Source organism: Tetrao urogallus, assembly GCF_951394365.1.
Source record: "Tetrao urogallus genome assembly, chromosome: 5".
In the NCBI taxonomy this organism is placed as follows: Eukaryota; Metazoa; Chordata; class Aves; order Galliformes; family Phasianidae; genus Tetrao; species Tetrao urogallus.
In genome coordinates this window covers 6,270,824-6,290,041 of record NC_136818.1, presented here as the reverse complement: position 1 = coordinate 6,290,041, position 19,218 = coordinate 6,270,824, and the positions used below count along the sequence as shown (strand labels likewise).

The 19,218-nt window shown below is 37.2% G+C and overlaps 1 protein-coding gene across 1 annotated transcript in view; it reads right to left on the bottom strand.

Moving 5' to 3' along the window:
• The window catches only part of FAF1 (Fas associated factor 1), a gene marked incomplete at both ends in the record, with an annotated part of 143,134 nt that overhangs the window by 25,217 nt on the left and 98,699 nt on the right, over window positions 1–19,218 (bottom strand). The window contains 3 exons of the mRNA XM_079536576.1: window positions 1,206–1,294; window positions 3,515–3,651; window positions 12,715–12,869. Of these exons, the coding sequence (XP_079392702.1) occupies window positions 1,206–1,294; window positions 3,515–3,651; window positions 12,715–12,869 (381 nt within the window). The remainder of the gene's footprint in view (window positions 1–1,205; window positions 1,295–3,514; window positions 3,652–12,714; window positions 12,870–19,218) is intronic.

Genomic DNA, 19,218 nt, shown 5'->3' with positions numbered 1-19,218 from the left:
TGGTTTCATCCAGGATGGGACTATAACTATCTCACTTGACTTCCACCTTTTTCTCTCCTCCACACTGATCTCCCCTGCTCTGGACAATTGTTCTAGTCCCCTATTCCTCCTTCTATTCCACTCCAGTTTCTATACCCTTCTTCACTCCTACTTTCTTCTCCTATCTCTTATCTGTTTTTAAACCCCTGCCTTAGTATGTTCTTCTTTCCTTCTGCTTCCTTCCTTTCCACCAGCTTTTGTAATTTCCAGTTCTGTGTCTTTTTTTAGACTTTTACATTCTTTTAAAGCATTAAAAAAATTAATCTATATCCAACGTATTGCTGCCAAAATGCAATAAAAGAATTCAATTATATCATGTCTTGGATTTTTGTTGTCATTCTCATATTAAAAGTTGTGTTCAGTATTAATGAAATCAAAGTCAATTTTCTTTAACAGTGATAGCATAAATAAAGGAGAAAAAATATTGTGGAGTGCCTTCATATTCTTACAACCATAATCAGAAAATCTCATACTAAAAGGATAGAAGATTTAAATGTGAAGAATGTGTTTAGTGAATTATTGTCAGTCACTATATATACAACAGGATAAGAATAATCTTGAATGGCAACACACCAATTATTATAAATTCCTAAGTATTTCATTACTTCAAAATGTCATTCTCAGTTTACAGAGTAACAGATAAACATCTCTCAGTTGCACTCCTCACTGTGTCTTCTCTGCACTCGAAACACTGTTTTTGAAAAGTTGTGTCATCACTTACCCATTCTGCATTGTTCTGAATGGTGATTCTGTACTGGCATAGTTCTGGTTTTCAAGATGGCTTTTAAATCTTCCTTTAAGCAAATACACTTCAGAGATATAAATCTGTTTTTCCTTTCTACCTACAGCTTAATCTGGTCACTGGAAAGAAAACCTGACTGCTGTGAGCATATTCCACTGCAAAAGCAAAGAGTTGCTCATGACTAATAATCAGAGAAAGGAAACAAATATGAAAGTAACAGTAAACCAGTACGGAGGAGGTTTTCTTTTTGAAAGAGACCTAACTACATACACAAAAGAGACATTATTTTTATCCCAGGTATCAGAAGAGGCACATTAAAATGTGCCATACCCACTTTCATTGGCTAAAGAGACATTTGGTTATTTTTGCATCCCCAATGATTTTTGGAAGCCAGTAGGCATCTGCAATAACTTTCAACTCTCACCTCATCCTTTATATCTTCCTGCTGCTGGGCACTGAAGATCTCCATTGCAGCCATCAGCCTCATCATCAGCTCATCCACTGTCGTGTTACCTAGCAACAAAGGAGGACCACAGAAATTCATAGCATTAAAGTTATTAAAAAATAAAAAAAAAAGTCATCTCAGAATTATTCTGGTAAGAAAGAGCCAGTTCAAAAAAGACAGAAGAAATATCTCAAATATCTCAGTAGAATTATTTTAACTGAAAATTCAGAATTGTTTTTGCAAGCAGATATTGACCACAGGCTAAAATTTTGAGTGGCCCAAGTCTGAAATATTGGTTTATATTTTGCATGTTAGAGAGAAGTAGTACACCTGTGGCTCCTTGACATGATTTTTACAGGCTTAGAATTCTTGAATAAAACCAGGGCAACCCTAACCCCAGCCCTCCTTATGTTTTTCTAGCAGTGTGTGTTCGGTTTTCAGTAAGACTGAAATATTATTTTAACTCCCTACCAAGATGCTCTCAGACCTTGGTTTCTCTTAGTCTCAGGACCAGACTGTACCTCAAAGCTATGATTATTTCTTTGTGAGAAATTTGCTATAAACGAATGGCATCTGCCAACTTAAATAGTCTTTGGACACTGAGAACAAAGCCATTAAGAGCTACATTTATGCTGACAACGATGGTCAAAATTTTACAAGGAGTACCCTAACCAGAAGCAACAGTACCAATAAAGAAAACAAAACCATACCCCTAGTTTCCATCCCCAGTAAAAAATAGAAAGCAAAAGCAACCTTTGGCAGCCTGCATTTCAATAAATGCCTTTAGGACTTAAGTTTCTGCGTTGCTGTATCTCTTCTGCAAACAGTGCCTTCTCACCCTGCCCTGAAAGGCCCTCATTGTTCCTATTTCTAGCATTTGCTACCTTAGTGGAAAATTTTATCCCGAGTGCTACAACATGCATGACTCCAGAGAATACCATTCATTTGTGGATAAATAGTTAGAGATACCAACGTCCCAATTCGTGGGAAAGCAACAAGCACAGAACATTTGGGTTTGATAGAATTTGAATCCAGGGATAAATTTATTTAAGGTTGTAACTGATTATCACTTCAGTGCTAAAGTTATTTAAACATACACAATTAAAACTTAGTGAATGCAATGAAATAATTTGAATCATTTCTTAATATAAAACCACATTATTTTATGGCTCCAAGCTACCGATTTTTTCAGACAGCTGAGTAATTCAAGTCAGTAGGCACCACTGACTAGAGTGGGATAATACAGGTGCTTCAGGTTATACAAATGCTCAACAATGCTAAGGAGTTATAAAAACAAGAAAATTACTATGTTCTTTGTTATGTTTTTAAATTTTTTTTATTTATTACTTTTTAAATAATTAATAGGCATACTGTGAATCAGTGTTGTGCTGTACTTTGCACTAAAGAGACAAAAATCCATGCAAAATTAATTGTTTTGGCCACAGGAACGAGCACTGCAAATTCCTCAAGAAAATGACTAATCTCACATGCAGAAAGAAACAGTTACACTGCCTGTAAAAGGCAGCATTTCCTCAGGGTGAATTTCCTCAGAAAAGTAAGGATATTAGAATAAGAACTTCTGGATAAAAAGAATAAAGAAAAACACAGTGTCATGAACACAACCTTGCAGAGGAAGAAGAAATGGGAGGTACCCATCCTGTGATGCATTTTAATTTGAAGAGTTACTGAGAACAGCTGAAGGGCGTTCCACACCGGAGTCACTGCCAGAAATAGGAGCACAGCAATGCTGCAGAGAACTGCTCACGTTCAGCCAGAGAGCTTAGTTCATATGAAATTCTATCAGCAACTTAAAGTTCTGATCCCGTTTGGGATCTCAACACCACAGGCAGGTCCGACAAAGCAACTGATGTTCAAATATTATCCCACTGCACACAACTGGAGTCCGCACATTGACAAGGAGCTACTCACAGAACAGAATGATGCTGGTGCAACACAGAAAATCCCAGAGAAAATATTTTGAAAACTCAGGGATTTATCTGGTTACATGTTTGGAAAACTACAAGTAACTCCTGGTTTGGGAGATTTGGTTTCTACTTTTAAAAGTATAAAACCTAAAGTACATCACTCATGGCAAATTCAATCTCTAACAGTATGCCAAAGAACGCCTTGTGAATAATAAAGCCTTTTACAGCGCAGCAACTGCAGGTTTCTTGGGTGTGATAAATTCACTTTCTGAACATCTTAAGAAAAGAAACAGTTACAAGGATGTCTTCAAACACTTTCAATACCCACTTAAGAATTATTTCAATATAAAGAAAGAGCTGTACCTTGTATTACATTCAATACTTCATTAGATGATCGTTTTCCCATAATAATAAGGAAAAGTGGAAACTGATCCGTCTTCTGAGTTCGAATTGTTTGGGCTACAACACTCCCGAAGTGTCTTGTGCACATTGTCAGAAACCTACATGGGGGAAAAAAGCAGCAGTTAACACAGGGGAGTTGGTTTTGAAGTTACTGTTTAAAAAATACTCACGCTATTCAGCAGTTCAGTTGAGTGCCACCGCTTAACGTGTAGGCTTCTGTGTTCAATTCTAGAGTTCCTGATCCCTTTTTATGATTAAATTATGAAAATATTTACAAATATGATAGACTACAGATTGCCTACATTGAAACAGTAACTAGGAGAGATGGTGATTTATTCAATGGAGAATCCCATTTTCTGCTACAGTGCTGCGCAAGCTGTAATACAAAACCAAACCCCCCCAAGAAAAATCATGCTAAATGAATTGCTAAAAACTTCTAAAGAAGAACTAAGATATTACCTGGTGAACATGAGAAAGTATCAAAACAGTGTAATTTCATATGAAAGCATAATTTAAGAAAACGTTTTTATCAGTCAGAGAATTAAAGGGTGCTTCAAAATTGTCTTTTCTTTTGTACCAGTGCCCTGTCAGTGACACACTTTGCAGTGTGGTCTAAAAACAATAATTCTAAGCTTTTGACCAAAAAAGCTCTTGGATATTAGCATACAGAAGTCTAGCATTAGTATTCTTAACACGATCTTGAATAAATGAAAAAACTGATAAAGCTTTTCTCTTCCATTAGAGGACTGTTTGAAATTAGCATTTCTTTCAAGAGAAAAGGGTAGCTTATGATATGTTTTCAGATCTGATGGTAAAAAGTAAATGTCATAATAATAATGAATTATGAAAGACCAAATGCAAATATAGAATGCTTTAATAAGATCCAATTTAATAAAGTCTGTAAAAATAATGGACTTTTAATAACACGGGTCACAAAAGGCAAAACAGTGGAAATTCTGAGGACTAGCCACTGGTACAGGCTTATTAATTCTTAATTATGTTCATGAAAGGCAACTTAAATCGTGTGTTTTCTTATGCCTTATGATAATATTTTAGGTAACAACTGCTCGGAAATGTATGCTCTAACTGAAGAGCAAAGTCCTGTTGTCACATGCATTAGAAGCCAAATCTATTTGAAAAGACAGACTGCATTAAAATGTCAAGCACTCTAAGTCATTTCTTCTCAAAAGATACCGAAAAGATTCAAAAAGGTTTTTTTTTTTTTTTTTTAATCAACATATACTAAACCTAATAAAATCTCTAAAAACTGAGAAGCCTCCTGGGTACAACACTGGGCCTCTTTGAGGCACTGAAAGTATAAAATACCCTTCTGACCTCATTCTGGAGTACAGCTATGACTGCAGGGCAGCCCAGTCTGGTGGGTGGCAACCCTGCCCATAGCAGGAGGGTTGGAACAAGATGGGCTTTAGGCTCCATTCCAGCTCAATCCATTCTGTGAGTCTACGATTCCATGAAGCAGGGTTAGCCAGCAAGCTCTTCGAGGCCGTAAACGTCACTGGCAGATATGACTCCACGTGCCCATTGAAGTAAAACACAGGAAAGCCAATAAGAAATGTATGGGTAGTTTGGAGATGCAAAGCTGAATGAGGAGATACCACCACAGCCTCCAGCGCCTGCACTGCATGGCTCCTGCTCACCAGGAATCACTCACACACATCAGCCATAGCAGGGCAGTGCTACGTGAGTGCTGAGCTACTCCTCAGAACATCTCTTCCTTTCTGTTTACTACACGGCTAGGAACAGGACTTTTATTCATGACCACCCTTCCATTTGACCTAATGCCTTTTAATAGATTTTGCAACTACATTAATTTTGCCTTTTTTTTTTTTCTTTTCTTTTCAGCCTTTCTCGATTCTGTAATTGCTGACCTTTTTACTTGTTCCCATATTCGTATCTAGCAAAAAATCTACTTTTACTAATATTTACTATCTTCCAGAAATACGTGAATAGGACCAAAACAATTTGTGACAGCCTGCAAGAGAGCTCTCATGCTTCTTACATCTTGTACAAAAGTTTCCCGGATGAGACCATTTCCTAACAGCTAATATAGAACAAGTGATACTGAAATATAGCCCTGGCATTACATTTTCATGTAATTCCATCATAAAATGCAACTTAATTTTACTTTTAAAAAGCTTCTAGAGTGACAATTACAGAAAAATAACAGCTTCAAAAATCCACTGAAAAAAGTTTTAAATATTACTGAGCCTCAAAAGCAAAGGGAACATTTGTTACATCTCCAGTCTATGGTCTATAGGAGCTCCTGATCGTAGATATGTCGCAGAAAGCTTTGCAAACACATGGATTTAGCAATAACGTGGTTCTTTTGAGAACATGCAGCTTTAATTTTTAAGAATAAAAGTGGCCACTTTTGGCCAAAGTGTTCATTGGCCAAAGTGTTATCTCAGACCTCGAGACTTACTGATCTCCAGGAAGCTTTTGATCTCTGAGAGACCTCCACATACTTTAATGGGTAGGAATCAAGTGAATGTGGCCAGGCTGCCATGGGTGGTGCCCACAGATTGGCCAAAAGGCAACGGGCACAAACTGGAACACAGGAAGATCCATACAAACATGAGGAAAGACATCTTCACAGTGATGGTAACTTCTTCCAAAACATTTATTCCCTGTCAGTCTGAAATTATGTTCAGCCCACAACTCAGATGACACTGGGTGGAAAAAGGGGGCTTTATTTACAGACAGGTGCTTCCCAAGGCTAACCTTACTTCTTAGAAACTTCAAAACTTCAGAAATGGCTGTGAAAAAGATGAGATTTCTTTTTTTGAGTGTGAGGAAAACAATGATGAATATTAAACATGCAATGTTCCTGATTATTTTTAATAATAATTATATACTGTGCAAAATCAACATAAAACTCATTAAAATGTTAATGTAAAAATAACATTTTTGTATAAGGTATTTACATTTTTAAAAAAGTAAAAGTTGAGGTCAGGAAGTGGTATATTTAAATAAGCTTGCTATCCACAGTCATCATGATACAGAGTTAATGTCCTACCCACACTGGGGGGGGGTCACGGCTGTTGACTCAAATACAAAGGATGATAAGCAACAGACACAAGGTATGGTCTAAAGGTTTATAAAGCAGCCTGAATCAAATGGTGTGGATATTCTCTTCAGTATCCATAAGCAAAACATCCAGGGATTCAGACGTAAAAAACATGATTTTATCCACTTTTTCTTTATGCAAAAGTAAAGCTTAGATGAGTGGATTATCTAACTCTTCATACAGTGTGGAAGATCTAATTTCATTCTGTCAGGTTCACACAGATTAGGTAAATACCTTATAACTCTGTTCAGTCTAAAATACATCTAGCTAGAAACTCATTAATCCATCCTTTCAGGCGTCAGTGACACCAGGAAAAATTACTGGTAAAAGTATAAATGAAATGTATCTGTACCCCTTGCTCAAATGCTGTGCTAAAAATGGAAACCTAAGGATGCACTTGCCTTTCAGTGGTTGTTTCCATCAGTCTGTTGTAAAGAAAGACACATAGCATGATTTGCTAAGGAATATCTAAGACTTTTAGTTAGCTCTACCATATATAAACAGAGTTTATATCTGGTAGTGAAGCGGGAGAAGCTACAAGCATACTAGGAGTCTGTAAAAGAATAATCTTCGGAAATCAGAGAAACAACGTGATAAATGCAATTCAACACAGCCACTGAAACTCTCCAAGCAAAAGAGCTCCACAAATACAGAGTAAGAATCAAGTAGATAGGGAGGAAGAAAAATTCATGATGTGAAGAAGACGCTGGGGTGAGTAATCAGAAGCATGGTTTGCACAACATGAAATAATCCTCTTTCTTATTTAGTACTAAGAAAGCAGTTTTAGGCACAGTACACCAGTAAAAACCAGAGTGTACCAAGATTTAATTGTCACTGATTGCTGTAAGATAAACTCAGGTCAAATATCAGTGAGAACTGCCTAAATGCAGTGAAAGCCAACTCCTGGAAGTAGTTGAGAAGAGCTGCTGAGAATTCTCCCTCACATCAAAGATCAGATCTGACAGCCATGGGTTCAGGAATGACGCAGTACATTCGAGCCTTCTGGCCAGGTATGGACTAAACACTAAATCTGCAGCTCTCTGACACCTGCTGACAGTCAGAGTGGTAACAAAGAGGAGAGCAGAGAACTCAAAACAGAATCATTTTAACCCAAGGAGGACAGACACCCACACTTCTGCAGAGCGGGGTGTCAGACAGACACTCCACCAGGTGCTCTGCAGTACTAAGGAGATTCAGCTGTGCCTTCCAGCTGTATTTTAGTACAAATTCTGACTCTGCCAGCTGAATGACTTCTGATGGTTGTTTTAGACACCCTCATAGACACAGCTCAGTTTCTCTAGAGCTCCCATCCCACCTGGCATTAGACTTCACTGGTGCAATTGTGGAATCCTGTGTTTAAATGGACCTGTGAATGAGCTCTTTCTTCCATCTCAAGGCAGCTCAACAGCTCTGCCTTCTCTACACATTCTTCTGCCTGCAGTTCTTACACAGGATGGTACAGAAGTTGATTTCTTCCCATTTTCTGCTCAAGAAGTACAACACGCCGCAATTTGAATATAGCAGGACAGAACTTGCTTTAGGATTTGTTTTTATAATGGGAACTTAAAATATACACTTGCAAATGTATCCATAGTTAGTTTCTGGAGCTTCAGCAATTTTTTTCAGATGAACTTAAAGCATTTTCACAAGTTCATAACTTGACAGAATAAAAACTTCAATCAAGTAAACAGAGAGACCACTTCCTATTTATAGCTGAATATTACAGAAACGTCCATATCTTCCTAATCACAACCAAATTAAAATGCATTCTATATTCTGTACTGCCTTGTAGTTTTCCAAATTTGGGCATTTGTAGATTAGTACCATGGAATTACCTTGAAGTATATAAATATTTAAAGAAGGATAGTTTACCTTTTCTAGTGGGCATATAATAAACAGTTTAACCATCATCTGTATACAGGCTGTTTTGTTCCCTGTCTAAAGAGACAATCACCTTTTATCCTTTTCCTTTTTTCTTCATTTCAGTGCTATTAGGAAACTATTCACAAGTGCAACCCTGAACAATACTATGCAGTAATTATGACTAGATGACAAAGAGATGTGAACAATTACTGAGCCCATTTTGAAACCCTACACTAATAAAGTCATTAGATGCTGCCCTTGCCATGAGCCTTCTAAAAGCTTCTGAAGTTACAAGAACACACGGCATTGTTCGTTAGGACAATTGCTGTTGGCAGAATGCAAACCTTGAGTTAAACCATGCTGCAAATTGATCTTGACATTCTGTTAAGACCGCCACTAAAATCAAAAGCAAAGGAGAAAAGGAGAAAATGAGCGGGTGGGATGTAATCATGGAACAGAAGGGTTCCCTCCTCACCTTCTTTCCTCTTCCTCCTCAAAACAAACCATACAGAAAATAACAAACTCGCCTGGTGCTTGCGATCCTTTATTTTTAAAACATTAATTAGACTTTTGACCTGTTTTTATGGACTCACACCGTATTGCTATTAAAGTAAATTAAATATTACAAAATACACTAGATAAGGTTTTCACACTATTCTGTGAAACCTGTTAAGGATTTGATACCCAAAGAACAAGTCAACAGTTTTGCAAGCAACATATCTACGGCCACTCGTCAGGAGGCAGCGAGAAATTAACTCACCAAGCCCTGCACTGTCAGACCCCACACCTGCAATACATTTGCTGAAGGATCTAATAGGATTGGGGAGCTACAGAAGTATGGTCAACTGGTCTTCATCCAGGCATGCATCATTCAGTAGGTTAGTATCAAGGGTCAGCAGCTGTGAATATGGCTAATTACCTGATGACGGAAATTGCAGGTGAAGACAACATGCTGCTGAGAAGCACTTTGGTCAATTAACTCTTTCCTAAGCTTAAGCAAAAAGAAAAACTATCATTCGAACATTAGAACTAACAAGTACCTGTCATCAGAGCTGAGAAAAGCTGGCAACACCTTGAAATACAGCACCCAAGGGCAAAGATAGCAAAAGCTGAAAAGCTGCCTACTGACATTTGAGGTGCTGTTTTATGGTTTGGGCATTGCTTTGCTCAGCAAACATATACTTTGGAAACCTGTTAATATTATGCATAAGCTGTATTTGTAAATGCTCTGTGTACAAGCATAAAAGCATGTGTGCAGGTGTAGGTATTCGTGTATTTATGAATATTCATTATATATATTTATACCCAGTACGTGTATTACGTTAATATATATTAATGAATTAACAAAAGTAGTTACACATGTGCTTGCACACATATATACACACATACGCCCACTATACACACACAGGCACAAAATTATTTCCTAATAACGGTGTCCAGACAACTCTCTGAAGACCTAGGGTGCCAGAACTACAGCTGCTCACGTCCAGCCCTGCAGATGAGCTCTTCCAGAAATCCTGTGGAAATTCAAGGCAGTACTCAGCCCATTCAATGCCCCAGTGCAGCTGGTGGGCTGCTGCACCCTGGCCCAGAGTGCTACTATGGGCAGGCACTACTACTACTGCAGACACTACTACTTCTAACTGCATTTCTGCTGCTTGAGGGTGGCACAGTAGCCAATCTTCATGTGGCAAGCCAAAGAGTGATTGTTAAGCTCAAGATTCATCCCAACTTGAAAGGAATACAAGAAGAATGTAGAAGTTATATCTGTAGCTTACTCTTTTCACTTTTGAGTCTCAAAAAGCTGAAGCATAAATACTTCTAAAGAAGTCCATCTACAGGACTGAAAACCTGTCCTAGTACTCACATTGAAGTATTACTAATTATGGGTACAAAAAAAGTTGACCCAATCCCTCCTGCTTTCCCATGCTGGCTTGGCTTTAATGCCACTCTACCGGAACCAATAAGTAGCTTTTGGATTACATTACTTTTCAGAAAACGTGAAAAAAAAGTAACAGTTCCTCTTATTTTCTCACCCTTCAAACAAAGCTGTGTGCAACCATATTTGTGGGGAAACAGAACAGAGTACTCCAGAAGCACTGTCATTATGCTGCATAATGGAGGGTAGTAATTAAACAGAGGTACTGCATATTTATTTATGGGAATGCCTACAGTGCATTGGCACTCTCCAAAGAGGGACAGAAGCACCATACACCACCCTCTAAAGAAATCGCAGGAGTAGGATGAGATACTAAGCATAAATGACAAATTATTCCAATTCAAGCCAGCCTGCCTTGTTCACCCCTTAATATTTTTTGACCTCACTGTTAATATGACAGTTTCTTTGCTGCTGTTAATAGAAAGAAAAAAAGAAAAAGAGGCTTAAAATCCCTATCGTACTACACAATTGGTGACCAGGTTCATTGAGAATAGCTATAAAGACTTAAACAAGCCCTTTATTTTGTGTTTTAAGAAGTGTCATAAGGAGTTAATAGGACACAGCTGTACAGGCTCTTTCTAATAAGCAGCTTCTGTCGCTTTGGTCACCACAGGTGTCTCTGTAACCTGCAAACTCTTATTACTAGTGTATCAAAGTTGTGCTACTTAATAGATTTCTTTAGTAAAACACAACAAAGCAATTACATGGCTGTTGATCGTCAGTCATAAAAAAACCCCTCAAACACAGTTTTTCAAAAGAAACTACACTGCAATTTTTTGTCATTGTAAAATAAAAGAAACTAGAGAATTAAATAGAAAACCAAACAATAGAACAGCAGGTAGTCAGCTGAACTTAGCCACTACAGATGGTTTAGAAATAGTGTTTCCTTCTACACCAAGTTGTGGGATAAAAGAAAAGGAGGAGGCTCCTTACTGCCAATGAATGGCAATACCAAAAGACTTAAGCAAGTTTCCCGTCTATGTATTTGGCGAAAGACTCTGGATGTTTCTTCTTCCTCTCTTTCCCTTTCCTGTTTGTTTTTGTCCCAACAATCTTCAACTTTCTCTAGACTAAATTAAACTAGGATCATAATCACAGATTCATACAGAGACAAAACGCAGAAGATCTAATGAGGAATTCCTATGAAACATGAGTCATTTATAAGGCATACTGTTAGACAAGATTGTTCTGTTCTCCCTTGCCAACTTGATGTAAAGAAGCATTAGCTATAATTTAAATATTTAAGAATATGAATGCATGAATGTTATACAGCAATAGCCAATTTCTAGCAAATCACAAGGAAAATAAACAAAGATATACTTTTAATTACTCATTAATCAATGGAATTGTGTAAAAAATTGCTTCTTTATCCCAAGCCAAAGGACTGCTGCATCTTTTGTTCCCATGGTAGAATAATTATCACAATACAGTGATATACGTGAAGCATTAAAAAATCCAAGTAGCCTTCTGTATAAGCAATGGTGATGAAACAGCAGCCGAGTCAGAAAACCAGACAGGCCCAATTTCTAGAAATAGTCATAAAATTGGTATTTTCAACAGTTTATGATCAACTGATAAATAACAAAAGAAGAGAAATGCATTAAGGTATGAAAATTTGTTGGTAACACCCAAAAAGAAGTAGAAGGAAGTAGAAGGAAGTGTGATCTATGATGTTTTAGCTCCTTTACAAAGCAGTAGCATGATAGCCTAAGATACAGTTAAGTTTTTCATTTACAATTTGTGTTAAAACTTATTAAACACCACCAATGGAATGTTCTGGAAGCAACTCGGGAGTTCAAAAAAAATTCTGTATGATTTGCAAGCTTTAATTTCTTTTTCTAATCTGTTTTTAATATGTATTTACCAAATTAATGTTATTTTTACACAAAGCAAGACTTCACTAATAAAAGTAGTTATTCCAAAGCATTACCCAGACAGTCCTACATGTGCAGTAGTAGTGTAGTATATACCTGCACTACAATACACATGTTGAAGAAATGGTTCCAACACAACATTTGCAGAATAAACTCTGAAACAATAAAAGGAACTATTGTTATTATTTATTGAACTATTTTTCCTATTCAGGAATAAGTCAATTTGAAATGAAAACAAGGAAGGCTCAATTCCTAATGCATATCAGACAGCACGATTTCACTGATCAGCTATGAACAAGCAAGTTTTTAATTCAAATAAATACCAAGCAACAAGACATATGATACACAGAGGTGACACAGAGACAAGCTTTTCCACTTACAGTCCAAAGAGCCTTACCTTGCTCTGTTTGCTTCTTTTGTCATGTCCCACGCCCAGGTAATGAAGTTCTGACTCAGATATGAGACAATAGATTCAGCACACAGCATTTGTGAGCAGAAGACGTTGGTTAGTACGCTTTCATCATGGTGGAGGTAGATAGCAAGAAGCTTTCTCTGAAAAGACATGAGAAAAGATTGAACAGAGAACATTTCCTCACTGTTTAGTAAAATAAAATCACTGCTGCAGATTTGTACATCAGTGCACCCAACGGCATTTACTGAAGGTGCTGAGTGCCTCCAAGTGCACACACTAAAAAAAATAACAACGATGGATTTCAAGGCAAACCGTCCATCCCTCTTCCTAAAACTTTTATTTCAGGCACCACAATATAAACTTTGAACACTGAAAACAACACTTCAATACAAAAGCAAAAATTTCATTAAAAGACTTAGCTTAAAAAAATGCTTGAACTTTTTTGGCTTGCTATCCAATAAAGATAACACTTGGAACAATTCCCTGCGCAATGAATACACCCCTTAACACAGCAAAGTCTAACATTCTTAACAAATACAATTTACACAACCTTAAAAATATGACAGTATTATCATCCCATCTGTAGCCAAACAAAAGAGGAAATCAAGTAACTGCAGAACTGCCCGCAGTCCCAAGGCCTGTGATGCTGCATGCTGGATGTTTTGGCAGCTCTCCATGCAGTCGTATGGTGTGGGGAGGCCTAAGGCACATCCACCTCTCACCTGCTTTGTAAGCACATGTGCGGTCAAAAGGCCACACACCAGTCTGGCTGGCTACATCTCTGAGCTGAGCAGGAAGGCATCTGTCCTAGCACTGCAAGCATGTAGGACAAGTAAAGAAAGCAGCTTCAGAATCACAGAATATCCTCTTCCCTGGTCTGATCAAACCAAGGGACCACAGCTGCTCCTCACAAGCCATCACCTCTAGAGATGGGTAACAGATCAGATGAGAGAATCCCACTCTGCATTTCTGAGCTCTGATATATCTCACCGTAGTTGCTATGTCATAAAGACTAGATGCTGGAGATGGTGTTTGTGTCTCCCAAAACCAGAAAAACTTTGCCTTACTTTTTCTGAAATCTCATCAAGTCAAATTTGAATGTCACAGGCAGCAGCATACAGCTGTGCTGTGCCCCCATGATACTTTCTGGAAACGGAGTCTATGTGTACACAAGACAAGAATGCAAATTTGGAAAAATATAGGAAAACTATAAGCTAGAAAAGGATCACAATCCCCTATGTGGTAATCAATCAGTTACAAACAGCATTCAGAAAACTACAATGTTCCACTCACAGCCACCACCACATTTTAAAATCTTCCTTGAAAATACTTTCTTAGGCCATCTAGTGAATGGTATTTTCAGACTTTTATTTAAAGGTCATTTGAAATCTCTTCATTATAAGTAAGACAGATATGGCAAAACACAGGAGGCAATTTTGAGACAAATTTGCTATTTAAAAAAAACTTGAAAGCTACAATCTCCAAGACTAGCTTTGGATAAAATCTAATGGCTGTTTATAAAAAGAATACACTTGAACATTAGACTTTGGGAAAGGGATTAGTAATTTGCATTAATGTTTGTCTAACTTAATTTAAATGTTCTTCAGAACCAAGTACACATGTGCCAAGAAGGGCCATTAATGAGCCCAACACGCAGAGATCCATACAAGAGCAGCCAACAATGTTGACTGAAACTAAACTTGAAAATCCAGGGCACTAATGCGCAATATCAAGCAATAAAACAGCATTTCTGTGGTGATATTTAATTTAAAAAGAAGAAAGAGGCAGGGGAAGATCAGGCACTGTCTGTTTCTGAGGATCAGCCATTCTGCATTTCAAAGCGTCGATCCCTGCAATATCCAGGTTACTGTGCTAGAATCTCGACTATTATATAGCACTTGTAAGAGAGGGAGGGCAAAGATGTGTTTACTCAGTGATTAGGGCCATAGAATAAGCCTCTAGCTCCTAGAGAGACAGCTCACCACTTATTCATTTGGACCAATTCACAAAGCCTAGAAAGATTAAACGTCCATGCTGAGAAGACAAGCAAATGCAGACGGTGAAAAAGAAATAAAAATTCTTTAAAAACTCTGAGATGACTTCATTATTTTTTCCACAAGGAAACTTTAGGAAAGTGTTTAGTTAGAGAAAAACCCATATTGACCTCTCTCTAAACCCTTAATCTTTCCTTTGTGGTGGCACTGCTTTGTGGTAAGCGGATGGCTTTGCTCTCCTCTTTTCACGGGGAGCGGGTAGAAAAAAAGGCTCTTGAGAAACACTTTTAGTTCCAAAGAAACAACCCCATGAAACTGTTAAATATGAGATTCCACACAACTGAATGTTTCAAAATATGTACAGTTTTAGGTTCAAAGATTTAGGGACAAATTTTAGTAAACAAAACAGGCACATACACAAAAGATGTTTACACTGAGCTACTTTACAAGTGAATGTAATTTGTGTTACATCAGTAAACCTCGTCAGGCAAAGACAAAACTCCATCATATATAAAGATTGTATTCGTGTATGACAATGTGCCCAAAAAGTTCAGGTTGGGCACAGGCACAGTGCTAAGACAAATGAAAGGTGGGAGCGGGAGGAACGGGGCACTGAAACATTGTTTGAAAAATCTCAATAGAAGGTATTTTGTTCTTGGCAAATGTGTTATTGCAAAAGGCTTGGGATTGATTTTTGGAAGGGGAGGGAGGCTTTTCTTTGTAACCCATGGTAATACATATTTGTAAGGAGATTTTTGTTGATTTAAAAAAAAAACAGACTAAATTCTAAGATATTAAGATGACTAATAGGGAATGTGTTAGTCAATACAAATAAAATGGGCTTACTAAACTGTTGAACAGTCCTGACTTCTGGGAAAGAAGCCTATTAATGCAGCACTAGTCTGCTCTGTGTTGGGTTTCTCAAAAATATAGGGACTTGTGGGTTACATACAGAGCACGATTTTTTTCCCATGGTGAAAAGTTATTGTTAGTCCTCAGGTGTGACATACTGAAAAGGTTTTATGTACAAAATATCTCATGCACTTTAAGAGTTAAGCCAACAAAAAATCTATTTTTCAGCAATACTGCAATAAGAGTCAGCAAAACCAGTTTCCTCCAGGTTATATATAGTAAAATAACAGACGTATCTGCACATCTTTAAGCCTTCAGAGTGCACAGGTGATTCACTTATGTAAGGTGATCTTAGAGACCACATGCTCAGCTTTCTTGGCAATACTACTTTATCAAACGCCAGTTTTTTACCTAAGGAAAATGCAAAAGTTCTGCAACGCCAAGGCAATACATCTTAGAACACATTCTACTTTGAGAAAGGATCAAAGCAGGAATAAGGCAGACAGATTTATTTATGGGAAGTCTTGTCTCTGTATTACACATAACAGAAGAGAACCTGCTGAAGCCAGCTTTTAGTGCTGTAAAGACAATCAGAGCTAGACTGTACCCCTACATGTTCCCACTGAGATGATCCCTCTAGCCTATTGATATTGTCTCTTGCACTACACATGGCATAGGACATTCCTAAATAAGTTCCAAATTTAATTTTCTATTTTTCAGTAAAACCATCAGTAAAGAAAAACTTTAAAAAGGGAAAGCTGTTCAAGTGGCTAACTGCTCTCCCAGGTAAAGGTGTGTTTTATTTCAGGCCTGATTTAGTCTACTTCCACGTTCCAACTATTTAATCCTATTATACTGTTCTGTTTCAATCAATTGAACACATAGTGATAGCTTATATAATGCAAAGAATAAGCAGTAATTAAAAGCAAATTTAAATACAAACTACAAATCATAAATTTTGAAAGAGGAGAAAATGTAAAATGTGGCAGACAATTTCAATAAAGTTGAATATCAAGCACAGAGAGTGTTGAAGAGATATCCATTCTCAGCACTGACCTTTCTGATAGGAACAATGAAGCAGAATAAAGGGTGTGCAGGCACACAATGAGATTACAAAGCTGGTATGCTGTAGCAAAAATTTCTAAATGGTAATTATCCACAAGTTCAGAATTAACTTAAGGATGAAAGGATAGAACTGCTAACAAATGCATCAGACTAGACTGGACAGTATGAATGAATTTAAGGTGCAGAGGCTGGTGCTTCCTTAGCATAGACAACCTCAGGAGGGGCTACTTCAAGGGATCTAATGGTAAGCATTAGCTGAAATAATGAGGGACATCTTTCTGAATACCACAAATAAAAATTGTACTGCAGAAATCTCTGTATGAAGGAATAGTCAAGCTAAAACCAAAATAACATAGAAGAAGAAAAAAAAAAGAAAGGAAAATAAGGTTTTATTTAACATGCCAAATCACAGAAAGAGCATACTTTCTTCTAGGTATTCAGGAAATTAAGTACTCATATGTGAGAGGAATGGTTCTGCCACTGAATTGAACCTAGAAGACAGAATTTAAAGAGAAGAAAAACACACTTCATTTTCAGTATGCAGGAGTATATATTGAGGTGACAATACCAATCTGTGCTAAGAGAGATGTTTCACATATTTATTAAAAGTCAGCGGACAGAAAGGTTGAGAGAGGGGCAGGAGGTGATCTGACAGAGGTATATAAAGATAAGAGCTATTGAAAAGGCCAAGCAGATGTATTTATCCTTTCTCAAAAGAGTAGCAACCACCTATAAAATGGAAAGGTAAACAAAATTCAAGATAAAAATATACTTCAGTATTACCAATAAATAGGTTAGTGAGATTCAGCAGCAAGATCAAGGTCTTGTATTAGTAAGAACACCACTGTAAGTTAAGATAAAACTCCTGATGCTTTAAAACACAATACATCCATAAGCTGCTTCCACTTGTAAAAAAAAAAACCTCCTGCAAACATCTTGTTTGAAATTATCCATTATAAATCTCATCTCAGGCCTCTCTTCTAGCTTTTTCTATGGTGACATAACTACTTGAGCAAGAGCAAACTTGTATTTCATAAACTGACATGACTGAGAAATGTTTCTTCCAAATGGGCACAAAAAGTAGAGGAAAAAATTTCACAAAATGACCCGTTCATCTAATAAAGCTTTGTCTCCCTTCCTGGCCCAGTTAAAAAAAAAAAAAAAAGAAAATATTTTTTGTGCTTTGTCTACAAAACAAGCCTTAGAACTATCAGAGTACAGGAGGTAACTGGGGATTTCATGGTCAGGGACCAAGGAGATCAGTAGGTAAAGGGAAAGCTCTGTATCTTGGCTTAGCTGCATCTGTATTTTTGTGTCAAAGGCACATACAAGTTTTAAAATAGAGCTACATTTGACCTTACACCATCTCTCCTGTCTAGAACAAGCTCTATCTTGGCATTAGACACTATCATACAAAAGAGATCCCCAGCACATGAGTTAGTCTTAGCTCAGATAACTCTGAGAAGAAAAGAAAAAACAACAAAGGTAACAGAAAACATCTGAATTTTTTACAAACTCTTTCAAATACCATTTTCTTATGCAGCTACAAAGCAACATTCTTTCAAACTCCTGAAAATAAGATACATTAAAATTTAGCAGAAAAAAAATGTATTTCGTGTGAAAGAATTTTAACACAATCTGTGTTTAAAAAGACATGCTCTGACAGAAACTGATTTTCTTAAAATAGCTCAAACTGAAATGCTTCCCCAAAAAAAGCCTTCCACTTCACATCCAATGCAGTGCTCTGGAGAGAAAAAGCATCCACAACGCACATTGAGAACCTGCTGATGGCTGTTTAACTGCACCCCAACTGCAGGATGCACCTTCTGGACAGCATGGAGATTTTGCCACGAAAAGGCTGAGCTCTCTGAGCACTCGGGCTGCCAAGTGCTCTCAAATTAAATCAGTTTGAAGCGGTTTTCATTAAGATGGATTGAGTGTGGCATCGTGAGAAACACTCTATCAAATGTAGTGTTTTACTTAGTGATTAAGTATATACCAGTTGATGAAGCTACCCAAATCCTTCGTAATCCCACCACTCCAATAAACATTTAATGAGTATATAAGTTCAAAAAGCCTAGCAGAGGATTTAAACGTTCAATCTTGTTTTTATTTACTCTTGGAACTCAATTTCTCACTTCAAGTGAAGAATGTTGGTGCCTGAAGCTCATCTGTTGCCCTGGTAAAATTAAGTGCCCTCCATAGTATAAACTAGAAGACAAGACATTCAGGTTGCTATTTCTCTTAAGTTTTTTTTCTGATACTGACAAAAATATTCCATTACAAAAGGCAATTGTAAAAATATAAAATAAGGTATGCCCCTTTCCTCAAATAAGAGCTCCACAAAGCACTACTGAAAATACTTCTTGGAACAGGAAAAACTCAGTAAAACTAAATGCTGTTTATTCCTTCTCATATCTTTGCTTAAAATCAGAATCAAAACAACGACATTTCACAGGATTGAGGGGAAAAGGGGTTAAAGGATCCTAAAAATTCAGGCAATATTTGCAAAAAACATTTTGAGAAAACAATACATTGCTAATTGTATTACTTTATTCTGATGAGTATCTAGTCCAAA